General features: G+C 42.5%; 1 protein-coding gene across 5 annotated transcripts in view; it reads right to left on the bottom strand.

The window, feature by feature from the left end:
• Rgl1 (ral guanine nucleotide dissociation stimulator like 1) overlaps positions 1 to 23,294 on the bottom strand; it is a 238,894-nt gene that overhangs the window by 9,806 nt on the left and 205,794 nt on the right. For all 5 annotated transcript variants that reach the window (XM_040277558.2, XM_040277560.2, XM_040277559.2 and 2 more), the window contains 8 exons: positions 21,585 to 21,669; positions 16,105 to 16,194; positions 13,816 to 13,902; positions 12,125 to 12,157; positions 9,538 to 9,659; positions 7,489 to 7,578; positions 4,640 to 4,826; positions 649 to 903 (listed from right to left, as the gene is read on the bottom strand). In XM_040277558.2, the coding sequence (XP_040133492.1) occupies positions 649 to 903; positions 4,640 to 4,826; positions 7,489 to 7,578; positions 9,538 to 9,659; positions 12,125 to 12,157; positions 13,816 to 13,902; positions 16,105 to 16,194; positions 21,585 to 21,669 (949 nt within the window). The remainder of the gene's footprint in view (positions 1 to 648; positions 904 to 4,639; positions 4,827 to 7,488; positions 7,579 to 9,537; positions 9,660 to 12,124; positions 12,158 to 13,815; positions 13,903 to 16,104; positions 16,195 to 21,584; positions 21,670 to 23,294) is intronic.

Below are 23,294 nucleotides of genomic sequence, written 5' to 3'. Positions count from 1 at the left end.
GGAGGGAGGTGTGGAATTAGCTATGGGATTCTGCTGCAAAGGAGAATCTGACTTTCAAGACCCGAGAGGCCCTATCTGCAAGGAGTTCTGTAATAACATAGTAGACTTCACGCACCTACCATGGGAAGCTCTGTGTGTACTCCAAAAAGATGGGCATTATTAAAAGCATTTTTTAACTATCCTAAGGAAAAGGCAGTTTTTATAAGAAACTTAAAACTGTATCTCCAGCTTGATCATCTACTTTAGTAACATCAGGTTTGATCCTGATGACTAAAGGAAGAAAAAGTTCACCAGGAAGCACAAGACTAAGAATGCACATTGACTCAATTATAAACCCTGATGCAAGACAACTTCCAAGAAGGTAGGAACCCAGGGCATCTTCCCTGGAATATAGCCATAAGTCACCCAAACTGAAAATTTTGAAAAGGATGGCACTGAACTGGATGAATAATTTTTAGATGTAAAAACTTTATCCTGTGTGCACTGTTGGTATACATACTTGATGGAAATATACCACTCATCCACACCCAGGGAGAAGTTGGCATTTGGACACAATCATTCTGTGTGAATGTACAGATGTGGGAATATCGCACTCATTTAGGGGTGTCCTCTGGGGCGACCGCACAGACAGAAACCCCATCTCCTTACCATGATGCTCTTGTACATGTTGCCATTGTTGTCTTCTATACTGATGCGGATTATGCAGGTGTCTTCGTTCTGTTGGTTGTAAACAGGAGGCAGCACTGTGGAGGTAATGGATGTCACGGAGACGGAGCGCTTGTGGATCTTAGGGTTGTTGTTGCAGGATGGAGGGGAGGAGAGGGGGTTGATTAAGGATGACATCCCTGAGGAATTTGTGTCCATGGAATGGATGGAGGAACAAGAGGAGGAGGACTCAGAGAGCTGGAAGAGCAAACACATCCCAGAAGGAAACTATCAGAACTTGGCCAACAGTGCACTTTGCAATTTTCAAATCAGAGGTAGCAATAGAGAGCAATAAACTTCAAATATTTTCCCCACAGCAACTTGCCTCTGGTGTGAGCGCCTCCCACCCCCATGGCACATGTTTACCTGTGACTCAGGGTGACCTAATCACTGTATCCAGGTGTTCTCTCACTTCCCTAGTTTTCAACTGTTCTTACAGAAGCTAACCAGCAGATGGCAGCAGATACCAGAAATCAGAGGCAATATGGGCTCCGGAAGGAAGGAGGCTTAAGGGGCTGGAGGAAAGCCTTACAACACTTGATTCAGCCTCATGGCCTTGAGCCCCAAAGTTCTCAACGTGGCCACGAAGATCATTCTAACCTGATTTCACTTCATAATTGGTTTTGTTGTAGGAGGAAAAGTCTGTGTTGTTAGATATTTCCAGGAAGAGGACCACAGATGACAGAGCTCAGGGTAGAACATTCCTGCTGGAAAGGCCTCTGGAGGTTGCCTGGGCCCATTCCCTTTCTAAGGCCAAGGAGCCTGAGACCCAGAGAGCACACTGGCTCCAGGTTCACCCAGCTAGCTGACTATACTACCACGACAAGCACCCAGTTCCTTGACCCCCACCGTCGTGTTCACAGAGCAAGCGCGAAGTTTACATGGGGAATTAACCCAGCATCCTTGCTACGTTCAGCCCTGTGAGCTGGTGATAAGCTTTCATATCTTACCTTATTTGGATCTTGCAACTTTCTTGTGAACGAAAAGCAGAGCATTATAAAGATGAGGAGAATAAGAGTCAGAGAATAAAGTGACTTGTCCAGGAGGACACAGCCTTTGAGCAGCTCTGCCACTTTCTACACTGGCTGCTACAGCCAACCATGTATATGTTCATGTTCTATCAAGAACAGTTGGGGAATGGGGTGCTACTGTTAATGTGGCTTTTGTGATCAGCCATTTATTTATCATACATGCAATATCAATGACATACTGAAGACATGCAAATAGAGAGGAAGCTAAAAATTCAATAGGAGTTATCCCCCCCTGCAAAAATCATTAAGGTCAAACATTTTAGAGATCAGTTCTTATTGTAGAAAATTATGAGTAATTTCTAAGAATTAGTGAAGTTAAATTACATCATATTAGTCTTATAAAATATTCTGAAAACCATTTAGAAAACAAGAGTAATTTCTTCCATCTTTGTGTGCCCTTCTGTGGAAACGGACTATAGAATTTTAGCTTTCTGATAATCTTGCTTCTAGGGAAATGGAGTCTCCTTTGTCATATTTCCTGGGGGCTTCTCCTTCCTGAGGCATAACTACACATTAAACTCTACTGCGTGGTTTGTTTAATGACAGCTAGGAAGCTCATATGATAATTTTGGTAGAGAGTCTAACTGTAGCTCTATCATAATGTGGTTTCATCACATTAAAAAAAAATTTTTTTTTGCTTATATTCCCAAGGGAATCGCTGTGAGGGTTGAGGGTGGATCATTTTACAGCATAACTTTTCTTGTATTAGCCAAGAAAGGTCCACTTTCATTTTTTCACCTTTATTTTCCTCCATGCAAACTTTTTGGTTAGACTTTCCATGATTCTAACAACATTTATAATTAAGGCAAAGCCTTGAGGATGACTGGGTTATAGGAGTTCTAATGGTGAGCGGTTCTACCTAATGAACCCTCAAATTCTTACTGAGAATTGAAGCGGTGAGGAGCAAGTGTAAAAATAAATGTTCAGGAATCAGATCAGGAGGACGAAGCCAGAGAGGCCCCAGTTACGCCTCCACCCGGCTCTTAGGAGCGCCACCTCACAGCTAGCCTGTGGAAAAGGAGGGTGGCCAGCCTGAGGGCTGCTGGTGTCCTCACAGGACTACAGAGTAGTACTGGACTCTGGAAGTCCCCAGGCCTTGCCACACACTGAGCAGAGAACCAAGGGCCTTTCCCAGTGACATGCCGGGACTCTGCAGCCCAGGAGCTCCCTGCACCCAAGGCAAGCATCCACCTTTCACTGTGTAGAAACTCCCAACTGTGAGGAAGGCTCATCCAAAGAATACAAAGCCACGACTCGTACAAGAAATCAGAGAGACAGTGTGGTAAGAGATGAGGCGAAAGAAAGCCAGGGAGGTGTGAACGACAGCACGCGGGCTTCTGCATGGTTTCAGAAGGAATGGCCTACACTTAGACATGCTTCCTCTGCACCTCCACGCGAGAAAGTGATTCCATCTCCTTTCCAGAGTGGGAGGAATCCCTCGCAGATGCAGGCAATGCCTCAGAAGCCCCTTTTCTACATCATCCACCATCAGTTATGGGGCCTGACCACATAAGAACCCATCAAAAAGTGAATGACACTTCATGCTAGATTTGGACAAATCCAACACTGTGTGTCAGTCAGACCATGGAGAATGGTCACATTCCTGGTTTAGGAGACATGACTCCTGAGAGGATATACAATGACGGGGCTTTTCCTTCAACACTGGGAGCATGAAGGACTGAATCTCCTGGACTCAGAGCAGAAAGGGGAGAATCCCACTGGGGCAGCATTTGAGTATCTCTTTCCATGACTCCTGAGCCTGATGACACTGCTTCACAAAGTCACTTCTGGGATCCCAGATAACACGTTACTGCTGATGACACCATGTGAAGAAACACAGGTCCCCTTGCAGAGCCAGATACAAACGAAGTGGAGGAACCGTAAGCAACACTGCACCTCATCAGCCCAAACTCAAGCTAAGAAGCCAGAGGTCACCACACAGCAGTTTGGTGACCCAAAATCCCCATCAAATGGTGTAAGTTCCAATCATAGCAAAGCTCATCTCTGACGCAAACTCCTTGCCCAGAAGCAGAAGTGTACACAAGAGTGCACATTCTCTTCACGTACTTATGCAGCCATGAAAATTGGAAACTCCGCGAGAATTCCTGTATCTCTTCTCATTACTGTCCATCTGTTTCAGACACCAGAGGCTGTCTGACCACTACAACTCTTCACCCTCCCCTGCACTCTGCACCCATGCTCTTTGCTACTCTTTGTCACAGGGAGCATGTTTCCCTGTAAGACTTGGCCATGTGATTGTTTTTTAGCCAGTGTAATTAAAGGCTTGCTGTGTGCTTGCAGGGCTGGTCTCGCCCCTTCCTCAGCTGTCTTAGCATGCTAACAGCTTATGCTGGGTAGCCTATTAGTCCAAAGAGGGGCAGGAGGTGAAGCAGACTTGGACCAAACTGTGGCCTAGGGCCAAGCCTGACACAAACAAGCCAACCCCTTAGATGTATTTGAAAGAATAAATGGCTGCTGTCTCAAGTTGCTGAGTTTTAGCGTGGTTTGTTATGCAATATTATTATGGTAAAAACTTGGCCAAGGCAAGGTACGGAACAAACAAGTTGACACATCTCTGTCTCTGGCTTTTGCACTCCTTCTAAGCAATCCTGCTTCTCCTGAATAAAGTATAGTTTATGTTACAGGTCACAACCCTCCAGAACCTTTAGATGTGGTTATGGGATAGTAATTCAAAGGCCAAATGAAGAAAACAACCTTCTTCCTGCTTTTCTACCTATCTCTATAAGGAATGGGTTCTAGATTGAACTCTGCTTTTGATATCTCTTTTAAAACTTGACTTTGAAAATATTGCAGAGCGATAAACTTAAAAGCAAACATTCCTTGTGTGGCAAACATTACGTCAGGCGCCCGCAGCAGGAATGAAGAAGGGGGCGAGCAGATACCTTCTTCTGAGGCTCGTCGGGTGTGTCCATGGGAGTAATAGAGCCCTCCTCGGCCTCGGAGTGGTTCGACTCGCAGGATGACACGCTCACGGAGTCCATGCTTTCCCCAGAGCTCCCACTGGCTGTGGACTTGGGCTGCTCTTTGGTGGGAGTGCTACTGGTGATGATGTCTGACCCCAGAAACAGTCTGCAAAAAAACAAGAGGCCAAGCGTTTGGGCCATTATCAATCTGGATCCATGACAGAGCAAATATTTTGTGCTGATTAAGTTTTTGATGTTTCTCAATCTTGTAATCTTGACAGGTCATTAGAATTTTAGAAAAATGTTTGCTATAAATAGGTTTCTAATGACTAGCAGTAAACATTTTGTCCCAATAAGTTATTTCCAGCTACAAAGTACACATAGACTGCTTAGCTGACTAAACTGGGGTCTTTCTAGGTCAATGGCCCTTCATCTTTTAACAGTCTATGGACCACTTTAGCAGGATCAAAACATCATCACCATACCCTATCACCCCTACGCTGAAAGGAACTTCATGAGACTGAAGAAGGTCGTCATGCTTTGAATAAGAAACCAAGGAGGAAGACTTCAGCTTCCAACTAACTGGTGACCTACAATAACCCAAACTCTTCCCCTATAAAACAGTGCTTAAAACTCCTTTCAGTTGAGTTTGCAAGACAGTAAGGGACATCCCTACAGGACATAAATGAAAAGGAACTGAAAACTGGAAGCATGTGAGCTATTTCTCCAGCTGTTCTGCTAAATGGGAAGCACGAATTACGGCAAGAGTGGCATATTTTATAAAAACGTATTAAACACATATTAATTATACATATTAATGGAGTTCAGTGTGATTTGCCACATATGCACATAGCATGCATTGATCATGGGTTTTAACACAGACAGAGGACTCAGAGATGAGGGATTCGCTTTATAAAAGGTGGAGAGTTAAAACCAAAACCCCTTATATAAAGCCAGGGTCCTCAAAAGTCTGTACTCTCAGTAAAGAGAATGCCTAGAAAAATGTCTTCCTACTGACACAGGAAGATAGTAGGGAAGCTTGACTGTCTTGGATGGAAGGAAAATGTCTCCTGGAAATCATGTATGAGCCTGGCCTGTACCTCACCTGGATTCGCTACCTATGTGGTCTAGAAGTTAGGCATTCTCAGGCCAAGACATCCCTGGGAGAACGTAAAGGAAGGGAAAAGAAATGAGAGAAGAGGTATGGAGAGGAGAGGAGAGGTATGGAGAGGAGAGGAGAGGTATGGAGAGGAGAGGTATGGAGAGGAGAGGTATGGAGAGGAGAGGAGAGGAGAGGTATGGAGAGGAGAGGAGAGGGGAGGGGAGGGGAGGGGAGGGGAGGGGAGGGGAGGGGAGGGGAGGGGAGGGGAGGGGAGGGGAGGGGAGGGGAGAGGAGAGGAGAGGAGAGGAGAGGAGAGGAGAGGAGAGGAGAGGAGAGGAGAGGAGAGGAGAGGAGAGGAGAGGAGAGGAGGAAAAAGAAAAAGAAATTTTTCTAGAGGGATATACCTACAACCAGACTATGGAGAATTCCCTGATAAAAATGAGCTCATAATAAAATTTTTTTTTAGAGAGAGAGAGAGAGAGAGAGAGAGAGAGAGAGAGGGAGGGAGGGAGGGAGGAGAGAGAGAGAGAGAGAGAGAGAGAGAGAGAGAGAATTTTTTAATATGTTTATTTTTTAGTTTTCAGTGGACACAACATCTTTATTTTTTATTTTTATGTGGTGCTGAAGATAGAACCCAGTGCCCAGGTGAGCAGGCTACCTCTTGAGCCACATCTCCAGCCCCCACAATAAAAATTATAAAAATACATATAAAGAAGTATTCCACTCAAAGGGAAAGTCGATAGGCATAACAAAACAACAGGTTTATTTTTACTTTTTTATATTTTGGTATTAGGGATTGAACCCAGGGGTACTTAAGCACTGAGTTACATCTCCAGTCATTTTTGTGTCTTTATTTTGAGACAGGGTCTAGCTAAGTTGCTAAGGCTGGCTTTGAACTCACAATCCTCCTGGCTCAGCCTCTCAAGCCACTGGGATTATAGGTATGAGCTACCACACCTGGCTCAAACAACAGGTTTAGACTCCTGAAAATTTCAGATATGAGAACTGTCAGAAAAAAACTTGTGATTTATTCCTTCATTCAACAAAGGTTTGCATGTCTACCAAAGACAAAGCTATAAAATAAGTATGATTTAAAATATTAAAGACATAAAGAGAAGAAAATAAAAACAAGAATTTAGAGCAAGCCACTAACAACAAAAAAAAAACAAGAGAATAATTTGAAAAATTTTGTTTCCAAGTGAAAAATATAACTGAAATTAAAAACTCAGTAGAAGGGTTAAATAACTGTGGAAGAGAAAACTCATTGCTAGATTCATGAAAAATTATGAATGGATCTAAAGAAAGATCCTCAGTCATCAGCATCAAAGATAAAGACAAGGTAACAGAGCTTAAAAGACAAAAATAGGAGTTTAGGTTTTATTCAGAATACTTTCAGAGGTCTCTATGTAAGGAAGCAACATCATCTATGTTCAAAAGATCACCAGGCTATTAGTGGAGAACGCAAGCCAGAGCAAGGGGACAGCCCGGAGACAACAAAGACGTTGGCAGGGGGGTCTACACAGGAGATGACGGAGGTTCACACCAGAGGAAGGAGCAGAGAGGAATGAATGCATTTAACAAATGTTCTGAGCTCATGACAGAAAGATCAACTATTTGAGTGTCCTTCACTTCTACCCTGACTCATGGAGACCTGGCTGGATACATTTCCTCTCCTCCACTCTGCTGAGAACTTCCCTGGGCCGCAGGAGCCCTGGGTGGTACTCACAGGCTGAGCCTCTTCACCATGCTCTTCCGAGGCTTGGGAGAGGTGGTGCTGGCCTCAGCAGCTGCTTCAATCTCACAGGAGAGGGCGTAGCTGGGAAAGAGAGGGGTGCTGATGAGGTCGAAGTTGGAGAACTGAAGAACAGGTTTAAATTCACATGATTTATTGGTTTTTATTTTAGAGGAAACCTCTGACTGTCAGAGGGTACTGACTTACTGGCCAGATTTTAAAATTTTACACTGTGAGGCTTATCCCCTCATTCCACCCACTGGCACCTGGATTCAGGCCATTTGGTTCTGCAAGCTTCACATACCAGGATCGTACATGTGACAGCATCAAAAGCTGACTCCACTCTATTTTCTGATCATTCTTCTCCCACTGCCAAGCCAGGGGAAGAGTCGGCCTCCATCACTTCCCTCCTGTTTCTTCTCTACCACCTCCGTCTAATTACTTTGTGTATTTGTATACATGCATATAGGACTGTTCTTCTCTCCAGGAAATTAAAGAGATTTTTGTAAAATATCTACCTTCATTGATTAGACATAGGCAACTACATTATCTGTAAAGATATATACACATGACTATAAATGCAATTCTAAATCATCAAAACATCCCAAATTAAAAATACTCCAGATTTAGACATCTATATGACAGGCCACAGGACAAGAGGAATTTATATCTGATTTGAAATGCTTGTCTCACAAAAGCTTGTAGGTCTAGTTAGCAGAAGTATTTGGTTACAAAGCACATGGAAATGGTGGCCTGACACCACACATCAAAGAGCCCTGAGTTTGAATCCAAACACTGTCACCAATAGTTCTAATACTCCTCTAACTCTCAACTCCTCATTGGCAAAGACTAACTTTCACTCTCCCCTACAATAAACTTCCAAAGAAATTCCCCGGTCTATAGTAAGATAAGCAAACTTTTTTCTGGAAAGACCAGATAGTAAGTATTTTAGGCCTGTGGTCCATGTGGTCTTTGTGCAGCTACTCAACTGTCTGTAAAGCCAGACAGGAACCATAGATAAGATGTAAATGAATGGGCTGTGTGCCAACACAACTTTATTTATGGATCCTGGAATTTGAATTTCAAAAAACTGCCCCATGTCATATTATTAGTCTCTTGTTTTTATTTTTCCCACAACCACTAAAAATGCAAAAACAAGTGGTGTAACCACCAGACTACAGGTAAGGTCTAAACCCATGCTGGGCCAACAGCCAGAGCACTAGGGGTACTGGCGCCTTTCCATGCTCAGCAAGCACTGCCCCGCCCACACCCAGTCCTCACCACTCCTCCAAATGCCACGCCTGTCAGCTGCCAGGCCTTTGCTCAGTTCTTTTTTTTTTTTTTAAAAATATGTATTTTTAGATGTTGATGGACCTTTATTTTACTCATTTATTTATATGTGGTGCTGAGACTCAAACCCAGTGCCTCACACATGCCAGGCAAGCGCTCCACCCACTGAGCCCCAGCCCAGCCCCACCTCTGCTCAATTCTGTCTGCAGCATCCTCCCCAACTTCTCCTACTGAGGTCTCCCCCATTCCAGCCAGCATGCGTGTGATGCCCGCGTACCTTCCATCCTCCTCCCTCCTTGGCTACAGAACATGCTCCTGCCCGTGGGCTCTGTAGCACTGAGCTTTGCACCATATTTCAAATGTTCATGCATCGCTTTCTCTCCCTGGATTGCAAGCTCCCCAATTAACACTTGTGACAAACACAGTGACCTCGCTAGTGGTAGTAGTGATAATTCATAGTCTGACAGTGCTTTCCCAAATATGCTCATTTAAGCCTCAGAAGGAACACTTTACAGATGAGCATCCAGAAGATGAGGAAAAATAAAGATGTGTTCGAGGCCACAGGGTAGGAAAGTGGCAGAGCAAGACTCTGAAGGCACGCCCTCCCACAATGTCAGTCCTGCTTTTCCTGCTATGCCATGCTCCTTTGAAGACCAAGGACCTAGATCCCAGCTGCGGCCACCCAGGAAGGCACTGGAGGCCCTGCTCCTCAGGCTGATACCTCAGTCGCGGGCAGACCACCAGGCAGCCTACCTCTCCTCCTCTGTTAAAAGCTGCTGCCTCTGGAACCACTGGATGAACTTCTGGTCTGGGGTCATGCAATAGCTGTTGCAAGCTGACTGTAGGAGCTTTATTTGGGCAATCACTTCAAATTCCTAGAGCATACAAAACAACCAAAAGAAGTGAACAGGAAGGCCAACCAAGTCAGACCTTTCAAACATGAAAATATAACACCTTGGGATAATATATGCAGAAAACCATCTAAGCAGACTCTGAAATACTGCTAACTTGGAGTGTAGGGGTGTAGCTCAGAGGTACAGGGCTTGTCTAGCAAGCAGGAGGCCCTGGGTTCAATCCCCAGTGCAGAAAAAATAAGAAAATAATCTATCTCTGAATCTCTGAAGTTCATGTCTGCTTTAATTTTCCACTCTCTTTTCTTCTTGAAAAATTAATTCATATGAATAAAACAGGTCGCCAAGGTCAACCAAACTAGCCACCACCCAGTCATAATGGCGTCTTTTCTCTCTTTTCCATTTTCTTTGTAAATTATGTGAAATTTTTCTATTTCTTAAAAGAAAACAAATTCTTAAACTCCAGTATTTGTTCCCCATCCCCAGTTTCTTCAACCCTTACTTACCCTCAATAAATAAGTTCTGGTAGGGTTGAATGTCTAAACAGTCCAAGGTCTCATAAAGTTGACTGTTTAGATTTCCTGAATCCTTAGGTTTTTACTACCCCAGTAAATCATTTAACTAAGTCTTCTAAAGCTCACAAGAGAAGCGAGTATATTATTATGTCCAAACTTATTTATACTTCATTATATGCTTCAATTATTCATTTTTTAAGTCAGCAATGGATATAAGCTTTAGCTTTAGGTTTTATATTCAGACTTTCCAAATGTTTAACATCTTAGTCTTAAAAGAAAAATGATTATCATCCAGGCTTATTTTGAAGTTAAAGGACAAAGATGGTTTACTGGGAAGGCATAACAGAATTTTTCTAAAAAAAAAACAAACAAAAACACATCATTATAGGCCACGAGAAGTAATACGAGGACTGGCAGATCCTCTGGGTCTCAACTTTCCATCCAGTGACCCCAGCTCTTGGTGTCAATATTGTCAAGGAATATTTATTGTCATGTTAGAGAATGAAGTATACTCTGTGAGTGACAGAAAGCTTTCAGTGTCCGTGTTAGTGTCTTGTTAAGGATGAACTCAGCCTGGTTATCAGGCCTATGCTCTTTTGGTTTTGACTCCAATGTCATTTTCTCCTGCATGTTTCTTGAACCCTATAGTTCAGGGACAGATGTCCTTCCTATGTGCTTCTTCAAGATCCACTACTTCTGCCCACAGCCTTTATCAGGCTTTATAACCACCTATAGATTTGCCTAACTCCATCCTGGACTATACACTTTATGAGGGTAGGAGCTCTGGGTTTTCTATGCTACAACCCCCAAGCCCCCATGTTAGGTAGTATATTTGTGGAATGAAAGAATGAATGAATGAGTAAAAAAAAAAAATAGAGAGCAGGGCACTGTAGTGTATGCCTGTAACCCCAGTGACTTGGGAGGCAGAGGCAGGAAGATTGCAAGTTTAAGGCCAGCCTCAGCAACTTAATGAGACCCTGTCTCAAAATGAAAAATAAAAATGGCTGGGGATGTAGCTCAGTGGTGGAGCATTCCTGGGTTCAATCCTAGTTTCAATTTTGCAAACAATACAAAACAAAACAAAGAAATGAGAGTACCATGGGGTGAATTATTTTGCTCACTCACTTTCCCTCGAATCATTTAAATGTCTTTTTAAATATAACATTTGAGACAAAAACCATAGCAAACCTCCAAAGCTGATTTATCTTTTTTTAGCACAGTTCATAACTATTCTATCCAGAGAAAGATTCAAATTGAAGTGAACATGCCTTGCTATGGTGAGAGGAAAGGAAAAGAATAACTGCTTGCACTTAACAGCAAAGGACATCTCTTTTCCTCTCCCCAGCAGACCTTCCAGAGGTCCTTCTTTGTGAACTCTTCTATGCCATTTACTTTTAGGAGACCTCTCTTCTTACTAGGATGAATTTATTGTTCAATTGACAAATAAACAATAGTATATTCAACATGATGTTTTGAAATATGTATACATTGTGGAATGACTAAACCAGGCTGTCGACCTATGAACTACTCCCGCACTCTTATCTGGAAGAACACTTAGCAGTTCTGAAGTACACAGTACATTGTTATTAACTAGGTGAATCTGTTTTTGCTGAAGCTAGGTGTAAAAAAGGATGAGGGGCGGGGGAATTAGCCCTCATTTCATAATGGGCTTTGGAGCCACAGGAAAATATTTCTATACCTGGCTCTGTTCCCAGGTGACTCTGGTCCAGTCATGTAATCCCTTGAGTCCTGGTTTCCTCACCTTTGAACTGAGGGTCATAAGACCTACCTCACAGGGCTCTTGGAGGCTAATGGATAGGAATGGGCCAAGCACAGTGGTATATGATCAATGTTCAGTAAGTGTTTATTCTTTTTATTCTGCCTCTACAGAAAAACCCTTAAGTTTCTGCTTCTTTTATTTTTTTATGCCCAGATGCAGTAAAATGAAAAGCCACCGTGAATACCTCTACTTACCCTTCTCCTTTTTTCAAAGTTTATCAGTCCACCCTGAAAGAAATTTTAAAAAAACAAGGTGACCAACCAAGTTACTTTTGAAACACAGCCTAGTGTTGTGCTAGATCACATTAAAATAGATGAAAGGAATGATAAAGCCTAATTTTTTAGTAGATAAACACAATGCATTTTATTTTTATGTGGTGCTGAGGATCGAACCCGGTGCCTCATATGTGCTAGGCAAGTGCTCTACCAAACAGCTATAACCCCGGCCCAAGCCTAATTATTAATGATCCTATAATTATGGATATTATGAGGAAGACAACCATCTTTTGCTTAAAAAAAAAAACCAACAACATTCTTTTAGCTGGGTGTGGTGGCACATGCCTGCAATTTCAGGTATTCAAGAGGTTGAGGCAAGGATCACAAATTCAAGGCCAGCATGGGTAACTTGGCAAGACTCTTTTCAAATTTTTTCAAAAAGGGCCAGGGATGTAGCCCTACATCATGCATAGTAAACATGAGGCCCCAGGTTCAATCCCTGGTTTAAAAAAGAAAGAAAAGAGCAAAAACATTCTTTTCATTTATAATGGGCAGGTTATGCTTTTTTAAAAAATGTCTGAAATCAACTAAAATAGTAATGATGAAATATCACAAGTCAGAATCCAAGCATATTTGCAGAACCAGTGAAGACAAACGCATGAGTAAATATTCCATTACACTTGTTTCCTTGATCAAAAGCAACAAAAACAGATGGTCACTGACTCATGCTGGAAACCAAATTGTCAATGGTTTATCAAAAGGGAAGTCACTTGTGCACAGCATCATGAAAAGTTAAGTTTCAATTCTTCATCCTCCCCAGCCAGCTCCTATTCTCAGTAGGCTCAACTCAATTTAACTTCTCAATCTTTGGTCACTCCCCAAAATTCCCCAACGCTGAGGGGTATTTCCTGAGATAAGCTAAGGCAGAGGGTGGGAAGAGACCAGAGCTCCAGGAAACACAAAATAAATGGACATGTCCCCAACACTGAGGACAAGCATGGAAGTGACATACAATTCTTTTTAGTTAGGATACAATGAAGCTATGACAACCCACAAAGCAGAATTCACTTAAATGCACAGCAAGCCTTAAATATCAGATCAAATATCTAATGTCTTTCCCACTTCCATCTTATTAGTTATTAACAAAGTTGGTTTGTTGGACTGGCTTTCACCTCTTTCCATATTCCAGAAGAAAAAGAGGGAAGGAGTGGAAGGGTACACCCCAGAACAGACGGCAATACAAAATACCGAAAAATGGGAATTGAAAATTCACAAAGCTGCCTCACTTCTGACTTACTCTTGTGCCAGGGCCCTCAGCTCCTTCAGCTCTGCCTGCAGCGTAAGCCCCCACACCCAGATCTTGCTCCAGGCCATGTCTGAGCAAGGCCTTCTCACCACAGCCTCTCATGTTACTAATCACGACTACCCGCAATTTTGTAAAACTCTCTGTTTCTATTGATTGCTGCCTACTTTGATATGCCCTTCCTTCCACTAGCTTTTGAGACTCAGCTGCTATTATCTTTTGGTGTTGTTCTTTGTATTTCTTGTAGTACCCAGCACAATACCACACACATTACAGGCTCCCAGTAGAGAGTAACAGAAGCAAATTTCTCTCTAGAAATCTAAGAAGAAAGCTACAGGCCCAATCGTGTTGCCTGCATGGAGCGCACCTCGATGTGGTCCTGGAGAGCAGTGTCCAGCATGGTCAGGTCAGTCAGGAAGGTGCCCAAGTAGGGTACAGTGCCCTGCATCACACCCTAGGAATAATCAGAGAACAGCTGTCTTTATTGTTATTGAAAAGTTAGGGTTTCAGTGACCTTCACACTAGAGGACATGGACCTGTTCAAGGACTATGACTATGGGGCTATGAGTGGTAACCTCCATGACAGGAAATTCTGAAAACCCTTCACAAATAGGAAAAGAACTTCATGATCTAAAGTCTAGCTTTCAAGTCATGACATTCAAGCCTCAAAACCAGGAAATCACAGGCATACATTCAAATGTGTTCACAGTGGGTTTCACATTTTGCTTTAACTCAGGTAAGTGGGTCGTCTGTTCACTTATCAGAGTGTAGGGACACTTGGGATGGTTTGGAATGGCCCTGGACAGTGGTGGCTTCACCACTGGTAAAGAATGGGCCACCACACAATGGATAAGTGTGCATCACAAGAGTATATAGGGTATCACGTTAAAATAGCCCCTCAGACTAGTCTTAGTGACTTATTTTCAAAGAATGCAAGAAAGGGAAAAACAGTAACCTTAAAGAAAGAAACCTAGCAAACTCTGCCTTAACCAAGTTATGAAGGTCAACATCAGCAGTGGCACTATCAGAGTCACACCAGATGAACCACTCACTCCTTGATATGATGTGACAAGAAGGGCACTTCTTCTTATCATTCTTCAAAAAAACCTATAACCTTAGTCTAGTCACTAGAAAAGCAAAGACAAACCCAGACTGTTGGACGTTCTGCAGGATACCTGAACAGCACCCCTTAGGATTTCAAGGTCATGATAACCAAGAGAAGCCTGAGAAGGCATCATGAACCACAAGAGCCTGGGAGGACATGGCCATCACAGTGTCCTGTGCTGGATGGGTCCTGGGACTAATGGAAAACTGGTGAAATCCAAACAAAATCTGAGTTTTAGGGAACAGTACCACACCAGTGTCAACTTCTGAGTATTGACAGACACGCCAGGTTACAGAAGCAGCTGACAACAGGAGAGACTGGGTGAAGGGTTTACATAAACTTTAGGGTTTCAAGTATTCTGTGTAATTATTCTTGCAACTTTTCTGTACCTCTTCAATTATTTCAAATGGAATTCAGTTTTCAAAACTGCCCACTGGAGTAAAGGTAGAAGTGCTTCAATACATGACCACAGTTCATCTGTGTCCATCTCACAAGGCCACCAAGGCATTAACCATTCTGCAGGGAACATTAAAGGAGGCTTCCAAGGACATCTCATCCTGAATGTATTAAGGTCCTTGTGGAAATTCTGGCAGGAACAGCCTCAACCGGGGCAAGGCCAGGCCGCTTGGCACGAGGCTGGCCACTTCCCCAGCCAGTTCACACCAAGAAGGGTTTTGTCCTTCAGGAACTCACTGTCAGCTGCAGTTTGTCCTTCTCATTATATGGACAAGGTCTCACCCTGAACTAAAATAATCTTTTCCCCCACTTTGGTAACAGCTATTTTTAACTTGCCTTTGAATAACCACGAAAGTCTGAAACACTGTGAGTTTATAGGCTTTATATTACAGAAGAATCCTAGCATTCAAAATATTTTTGATTTATGTCCAGCTTTCCAAAGAAGGAGAAAATCCTTTGAAGGCAGGGATGAGAATATTTATTTTGTCAGTCTCTAATCTCCTATTTCTGGTTCCCCACCTCTATGCTAAAACTTAGGAGTTTAAAAATACAGTGAACAATGATAATATCTTTCAATTTTAAGAAGAGAGGTTAGATACTCCTTTGAGTATTGAAAAACTAGAAAGGTTTGGTTAGTCCCTGGGATTAGCAAGAAGACCTGGGCAATGTCTATAGCATTTGGGAAGAAATGAAATGATCTCCGAATACAAAGACCAAATCCTCCTGCTGGCAGACAATCCCTTTCCTTGGCCATCATCTGCCAAAAGCTGAGGAAGGCAGGAAGCCCAGGAGGCCGCTAGGCCAAGCGGGCCCCAGCACCTAAATGCAGGAGTGAGTGGGGCGGATGCACCTGCTGCAAACCTGCCCTCACTGTCAGAACAGAACTTTTCCAGAAAACATGATTTGCAGCTCTCAGTGTTCATTTCCTACTGGGTCAAATGGGAATAAAAATATCTTTCCTAAAGAACTCTCAGGGCTGCTAAGAACAAATGAAGTCAAGCCTGGAAGCCCTGCAGACTGAAAGACGCTGATGCCCAGCCACAGCCACAGGCCGCTCTCCTGTGGGCTCTCGGGAAGGAACAAAGCTGGACACACCATATCCTTCTGGAGCTGGAGCCGCCTCTGAGTTCGCTTCTGGTTTTCTTTCACACTGCTGTCCAGATTTGCAAACTTGGAGGTTCCTTCCTAAGAAAGAGCACACAGAGAGCCCAGTGACGGAGGAGGCCACTTAGAGAGAAGTGAAGGGGCACCTAGTTTCTGGAACACATCTGACATCCTCTGCACAGGTCTTGAGTGTGTGCAATGAAGAGCCGTCCAGCAAGCCGGCAGGCTGTGTTAAGCAAATGCCTGGCTGGAGGCTGGCGAGTGGTCTCTGTGTGAGGCCCCGTGGTCCTGGATCATCCTGCTCTGTGAGAAGAGTGTCTGGTTTGGCTTATGAAATTGATCATCACTACAAGGCAGGCGATTCCTGGAATGGAGACATTTTTATACATCTCAAATTTCACTCAAAGTGATCTTATATCCCTGAAATGAAGATCTCTTCCTCTGTACATTTTATGATTTCTTGACATTGGCCTGAAATGGATGTGCCAGCATTCTGTGAAAGAAAAGGGACGCAATTTTGTGGTATTTCTTAGCTAAATAAAACTGCTGTACTGGAAGTTTTCTGAGGAAGTCCAATATGCTGGCACATTACCAATTCATGAAAGCTAGACCTTCACAGATTGGTCCCCTTTCCCCAATCAATTTTGCCTCCTAGGTTTGGAACTCTTACCCATCTATCCTTCCTCCGGGCGCCTGAGGACAGACAGCTACCCTTGCTCTCCTCCTGTCAACTGTAACAACAAACTCTTCGACATGATTAATCATGAATTTGCTGACTGCACACAAAGTGTTTTGGGTCTGTGGTTTCAGGGTCTTGTTAAGTTCTCGTTTTCCAGAAACTGCATGAATGGGAGGCAAATTTCACAATTCAGTAGTGTACAACCTCTACATTAGTTTCTCCTTAGTCAGTTTTTCCTGGGTTTATTATATTACCTTAGCATGTGACTCTCACTACTGTACAACTAGAAGAGGGCTATTTTCCAGGAACATGGTCTTGCTGATGGTGGTAAGGCACAGACATAGTCTATCATTAACCAGTCTTAACTGAGGTCCCCAGTACACCACCAGGGTTGGAACCCACTGTGACTCATTACCTGTTTCAGTTTTCCCTATCACAAATGATAGTAAGGACAGCTGCCATTTAATGATCCCCCCGGGGATGCATGATGATAGCCTAATATGTGCCACTTCCTATGCTAGGTGATTCTGAGTCCTCTCAAATTCTTGCTTGCATGAAAAATCCATGTTGTCTGACATGAACATGAGTGTGTGTGTCTTTCTAATGTGATGGTCCTGCAGAGGAAACTTTGGCAGAAATATTAAACTTCTTTCTAAGGATTTCTGAAAAGTTAAAAAGCTCCTAAGAATCACAGAACAACTCAGGTGAAAGGGATCTTAGAGAACACTGAGGACCACACCTCCCTCCTCATTAGTAGGAGGCAGAAAGCCCTGAAATGGGGAATAGAAGCCTTGTTGATTCCATGCCTTCAATGTTTCATGAGAGTGAGATTCCATCCTTGGCTGCAGCACTTTTTAAAAAGACTGACTAATGCCAGTTCTTCCAAATGAGGTGTCAAACGAAACCCCACTCTCTGCCACATCCAAAAAGGTTATAGTTTCTTTCCTTCCTTGGCCCCAATCTCCTATTCTGCACTGCCTCACAACGCCATCCCTTGAGCCTTCTTGAAATTTTTCATGGATTGTTGTGATGGCGTCACTCTGGTTCTTTCCTCCTGCCTCTCTTAAGTGACTCTTCTTCTGCCCAGGTCATCTTCTTGCTTTTCGATATACTCACATCCTTGTAAATGCAATCCAATCCCATGATGCTAATCACCACCTGTGTGTGGATGAATTCCAAATCCTTCCCTTTCCCTCCACCGAAGTCCTACTCCTTTCCTTTCTCTTCTCTTTCCATCTCTGTCCTCTTAGCTTTTGTCTAGTACAAATTTCTCCCTTGACTCTGACCTTTTCTCTAGCTCTTTAGCAAGAGCCCAATGCCTTCACCATATTGTTCTGGGCCTCAGAGGGACTCTTTAATAGGTCTAAAAGGACCTCATCTACAAAATACTGGGTCCCTTTCAATAAATGTTGGTTAAATTAAAAGTTCAGAAGGTGCTGGTGATTTTTATTGATACAGGTCTTCACAGTTCTAACAGTCTCCTGCTCCAGCTTTAAAGGTAACATGTTTTGGAGCTTCACTAAACATACATCTCCACCAGAGTCTAATTTCTGTGGCTTTCTAGAAGTTATTACATTAATTTGACCAGGGAGAATCACAAGAAGATATGGTGATAGTTTGCTTTCCTGTTGTTTTGAAATCTGTGGCTCTAAGATTCACTGCTTAGAATTATCTAAGTTTCAGAAATCATAAGGATATTACAAGTTGAAGATAATCATTGAGAAGAAATAGAAGCATTTTCTCTAATACTTTTAAAAGAAAAACCAAGGATTTTTTTCTTTATGTTGCCTGGATCATAATATCATAGAAGTTGAATATGACATTTACCCAGAAGTGGAAGACAGGTCATTTACAACTAAAGTTACCAAACTATAAATCAGTACAAGCCCAGGAGTAACATATCAGAAACAGAGCCCAGGAGTTTTTCACATTGATTCTTTTGAGAACCTAAGTACCTTGATTTCATTTTTTATAATTGTGTTGAAAATTCACACCCAGAATTACACACTTCATATGAAGAATGATCAACAAAGATGACAGGAAAGGGACCTACATAACATATACATATATATAGCCTGCCTAAAGCATTCCATAAACCACATGATAATGCACAGACCACATGAATTCATAGCCAAGTTTTTCATTTCTTTGGGCTTCAAGCCATACATAAGAAATTTAACTTAGAGTACTAAGGTAAACTTCTACACTAAAGAAAGGTTTATGGGATCTTTAATGTCTAGAGATAGCATTGCTTCTAAGGTTTCAGCCAGAAGACTGACACTAGGTAATGAGCTGCACAGTGTCCAATTTATCTACCTTGGAAGGACGACTCAGGTCTATTGGGATTTGAATGTGTGGCTCCAGTTAGTCTAGCTTTGTATTATGGACAGGGAGACCACTAAGCCATCTCCTTCCAGACAGATGGGTTTCCATTTAAAGTCTGCAAGTCCGGAGGGATATGAAGCAGGGAGTAATACAATCTCAGCAACTGTTGAATGTGCAGTTAGTCGGGTAGTTCAAATGCAAGGTCAGACACCAGCAAAAACTGCCCTGCTCATGTTATCTACTCCAAGAAGGCCTAAAGGTGGACACATTGTTAAAGTCGTATGAATGACAGGACCTATCGATTCACGCAGTCCAACAATAGTTTCTGAACACATACTATGTTCCAGGCACTGCATCAGGCATTAGGGATCTGGTCCCTGCCTAGAAGAGCTCACAGGTCAGTATAAAGACAGAGTAAATCCATAGACATCTCTAATACAGCATGTTATAAGTGCCAGGACAGAGGAATAATGGACTTCTTCTAGAACACATTGCCAGGGGGTTCTTAATCGGACCTGAGGGTGTCAAGAAGTTCATACCAAGACAGGATGTAGGACTCAGGAGAAGAATCATGAAGACATGACATGTGCCTTTACAGGAATGACTAACCTATGAGCTTTAGCTGGCCTTCAACTGGATGCCTTTTCTTAGTAACCTCACCTCTACCTGATTTTCATTCTCATTCCAGTGTCCTCCCTAAGCTCAAATTTGTGGGTTTAAACTTTATGCACTTTCACTTGTTATGGACACTTTGGTTTTAAATGTACACTGCTTACCAAACACTGGAAATGGCATACATTTGCATAGTGCTTCCACATATTTTATTGTAATAATCTTCAAACCAATTCTGCAAGGTCAACAGACCCAGTACCAGTATTGTCTCCAATTTAGAAAAGCAGACTACAGACAATTACCAAAACTTCTAATAGCCCAGTTCAGGGATTCCCCCTAGAGTAGGACATATGATATAATTTTATAATTGTTTCCATCCTACCTCTCCATGAGACTGCAAACCTCTTAAGATCAGAGATTTGGAGATCAATATGGTTGCATCTCTAATACATAGCACATAATGAGTGCTCATTAATACTTGCTGAATTAGTGATTTACCTCCTCTATGAAGCTGAACCTGACCTACACTGTCCTCTGATCTCAAAGGGGCAGACAAAATAGCTTTATGCCTAAATAAGAAATGCACAGATTTTAGAGTCTCACTAGATTGCACTCACATTTTTTCTGGTTATAGTTTGGATCTGGAATGTCCCCCAAAGGCTCATATATTGAGGACTTGGTTTCCAATGCAGCAATGTTCAGAGGTGGGGCTTCTGGGAAATGCTTTTACAATGAGGGCTCTAACCTCATGGATGGATTAATCCATTGAAGGATTCATAGATGAATGGACAACTGGGAAGTGGAGGAAATGGTAGGAGGTGGGACCTAGTTGAACAAAATGACTTCTTGGGGTCATGTCCTTAGGGACTGTATTTTGTCCCTGACTACCCCACCTTTTTTTCCTCTCTGCCTCCCAGCAGCCAAGGGATGAGCAGCTCTTTTCCACCACACCCTCTCTACCATGATGCTCTGCCTCACCACGGACCAAATAGCAATGAAGCCAGCCAACCAAAGACTGAAACCATAAACCAAACAAATCTTTTTTTCCTCTTATTTGATTTTCTCAGGTATTTTGTCATAGTGATAAACAGCTGGCTAACAGCTCTATCATCTAGCAGGTGTGTGCCTTAGGATATGCTACTTCCTTATCTAAGTCTTGTCTATCTTTAAAATGAAGATGACAAAATCTACTTATAGAAGGACTATAAAGATAATATCTGGCCTGCGTTCACTGCCCTCTGATGATTATTCACAAGTTGTCAACTGCAATCAACTCTAGGTGAACTTCTGGAAACAGGGTCTGTAAGTCATCTTCATATTTCTAGAGGAAGATTCAATACTTCACAAATGTTAGTTAGACACTGAACTCATTTCTGAAGTAATAAAATGAGCCAAGTATACCTTTGCCTAGCATGCTGTTTAGAAGCCACCACTCACTGGTGTTCAATAAATATTGCTGATGAGAGACTATGCACTTTGGTCCAAATAAAGGATGTAGAATTGCAGGCTTGGCCTCTGTCATTTTAGGAAATATTTTACTGAGAAGAAATAGTCCAGGGCTTCTTACCCACCTGATCATCAGCATTTGATAGCTGCAGAGCACATCTATAAAGAGGCACATATATGAACTCGAGTTTCACAATCTAGTTTAGAACAAGGAGACTAAGGAGGTAGAAGGAGAGAGTTCAACTGGGCTTTGAATTTTCTCAGCCACAAGTTGCCTAGATTACGCATAGAACACAAAAATTCTACTTTCTTACTGTACTGAAAGAATTCAAGGTGCTCCAAACTCCTCTTCCCTTGGAGAGATTCAGAACTTCCAATAGTGCTACCCAGCCCTCACCACAAGTCTCACCTTCATCAGTAGTTCCCGGCTGGTCAAATGGTTATTATGGTCTGAGAAGATATCTGAAAGTTCTTCAAACATCAGCATTCGGTCCCTATGAAGAGAGATTAAGAAAATATTAACAATGAAAAAAGAGTTAAAAACCCAAAATATTAACAATGAAAAAAGAGTTAAAAACCCAGCACCTTTGGCCTAACTGTCCTCAGCACCTACAGCTATGGAAGACTGTTTCGATCTCAATATCAGTGAGTAATGTGAACACAAATGAAGCCAATGACTTTTTCATGCAAGGTGGCTTTTATATTCTAAGATGAATGTGGCTACTTGTGTGAAGTGAGGGATATTTTCTAACCATGTTAGAATTATTAAAAAAAAAAAAAAGATTATTTGACTGGGGCATCAAGTTATTCAACTGAGACACATTCACTTCAGTAAGTCCACAGGGACCTGAGGCACAATCTTGGCCAAGCCCCTTATTTTAAATAGGAAGATGTCATGGCCAGAGGTTTGCCCAAGTTTCCACTAGTAATTTGGAAGTTAAATGGACACAATCTGAATGTTCAGAATCATAGGCCAGTGTTCTTACTCATAGTCAGAATAGAATCGGGTTGGGGGTCATGATGGGCTCTGCAGGTAGGGAGGGGGTATAGCTTCAAATCTCAACTCTGGTGTTACTTCCTGAGTGATCTTGAACAGGTTGCTGAGCTCCAGTTTTCTTATGGGTACAATGGAAATACTCCCACCCATTATAGGCAGCTGTGAAGGTAAGTGGGCGACACAAGCAAAGCACCTGCCTGCCCTTGCCTCCTGCCCTGTACATGCACCTCCTGCTCATCTCCCACACCCCTCCAGGGGGACTGAGTGGATAATTCTGAAGGCAGGGGATGGTTATAAAATATTTTATACCTGCAACATTTTCACTATCATGAAAAAGTCATTATCAAGAACTCATTTTTTAATTATAAGAAGTATAATATTACTCTTATAATAGTGGAAACTATTAAAAGGTATATATATTTTGAGACAATAGTTAAGAACTTAATTACATGTGGCCCTAAATAAAGAGAAATAAATATCCTCTGTCTATGGAAGGCTAGAAATATGAAGGTCTAGAAGCAAAGTTACAACCAAGTAAGAAATCTTGACCCTGTTCCATGAATTCAGCAAGGGACAGCATGCAAAGCTGATGTGGAAGGGTCTTCTCTAAGGAAGCCTGACACTCCAGCATTCCTGCTACCACATCCACCAACCATCCAACCAGGAAACAAACCAGACATGTAGAACAGAATTCAGCTTTGAAGATTTTTCATTGTTTGTTTTTGAAGAATAGTTTAAAAAGCCAGCTGGAAGAATGGGCCTTCCCATCTGGCTACCATGGAGACTAAGATGCAAGCCCACTATTGTTTTTACTTGTTTATTAACCTCAAATTTTCTGTAGAATGAATCTTAGGCTGACTAGGTGACTTTCCATAGTGTCCTATTAGTCAACCACCAAAAACGCACAGGGCTACCTATCACTGCAATTAGAGAAGGCTGCGTGTTAACACCCAAGAACCCCTTTGTTTTTGATGCCACAGGTGGGTGGGAGGCAGTGATTACAGCGGGTGTAAGGATGAGGACATTGTAAGCTGCAGATTCTGGTCCTATGTCACCAGGTACTACCAGCTAGTGATTCCACACAACCCATACTTTTCCTGAGATACATGTGCAGAGGAAAAT

The sequence above is a fragment of the Ictidomys tridecemlineatus genome, chromosome 10, assembly GCF_052094955.1.
Source record: "Ictidomys tridecemlineatus isolate mIctTri1 chromosome 10, mIctTri1.hap1, whole genome shotgun sequence".
Lineage (NCBI taxonomy): Eukaryota > Metazoa > Chordata > Mammalia > Rodentia > Sciuridae > Ictidomys > Ictidomys tridecemlineatus.
Note: the sequence above shows the minus strand (reverse complement) of the source record. Positions and strands in the feature narration are given on the sequence as shown.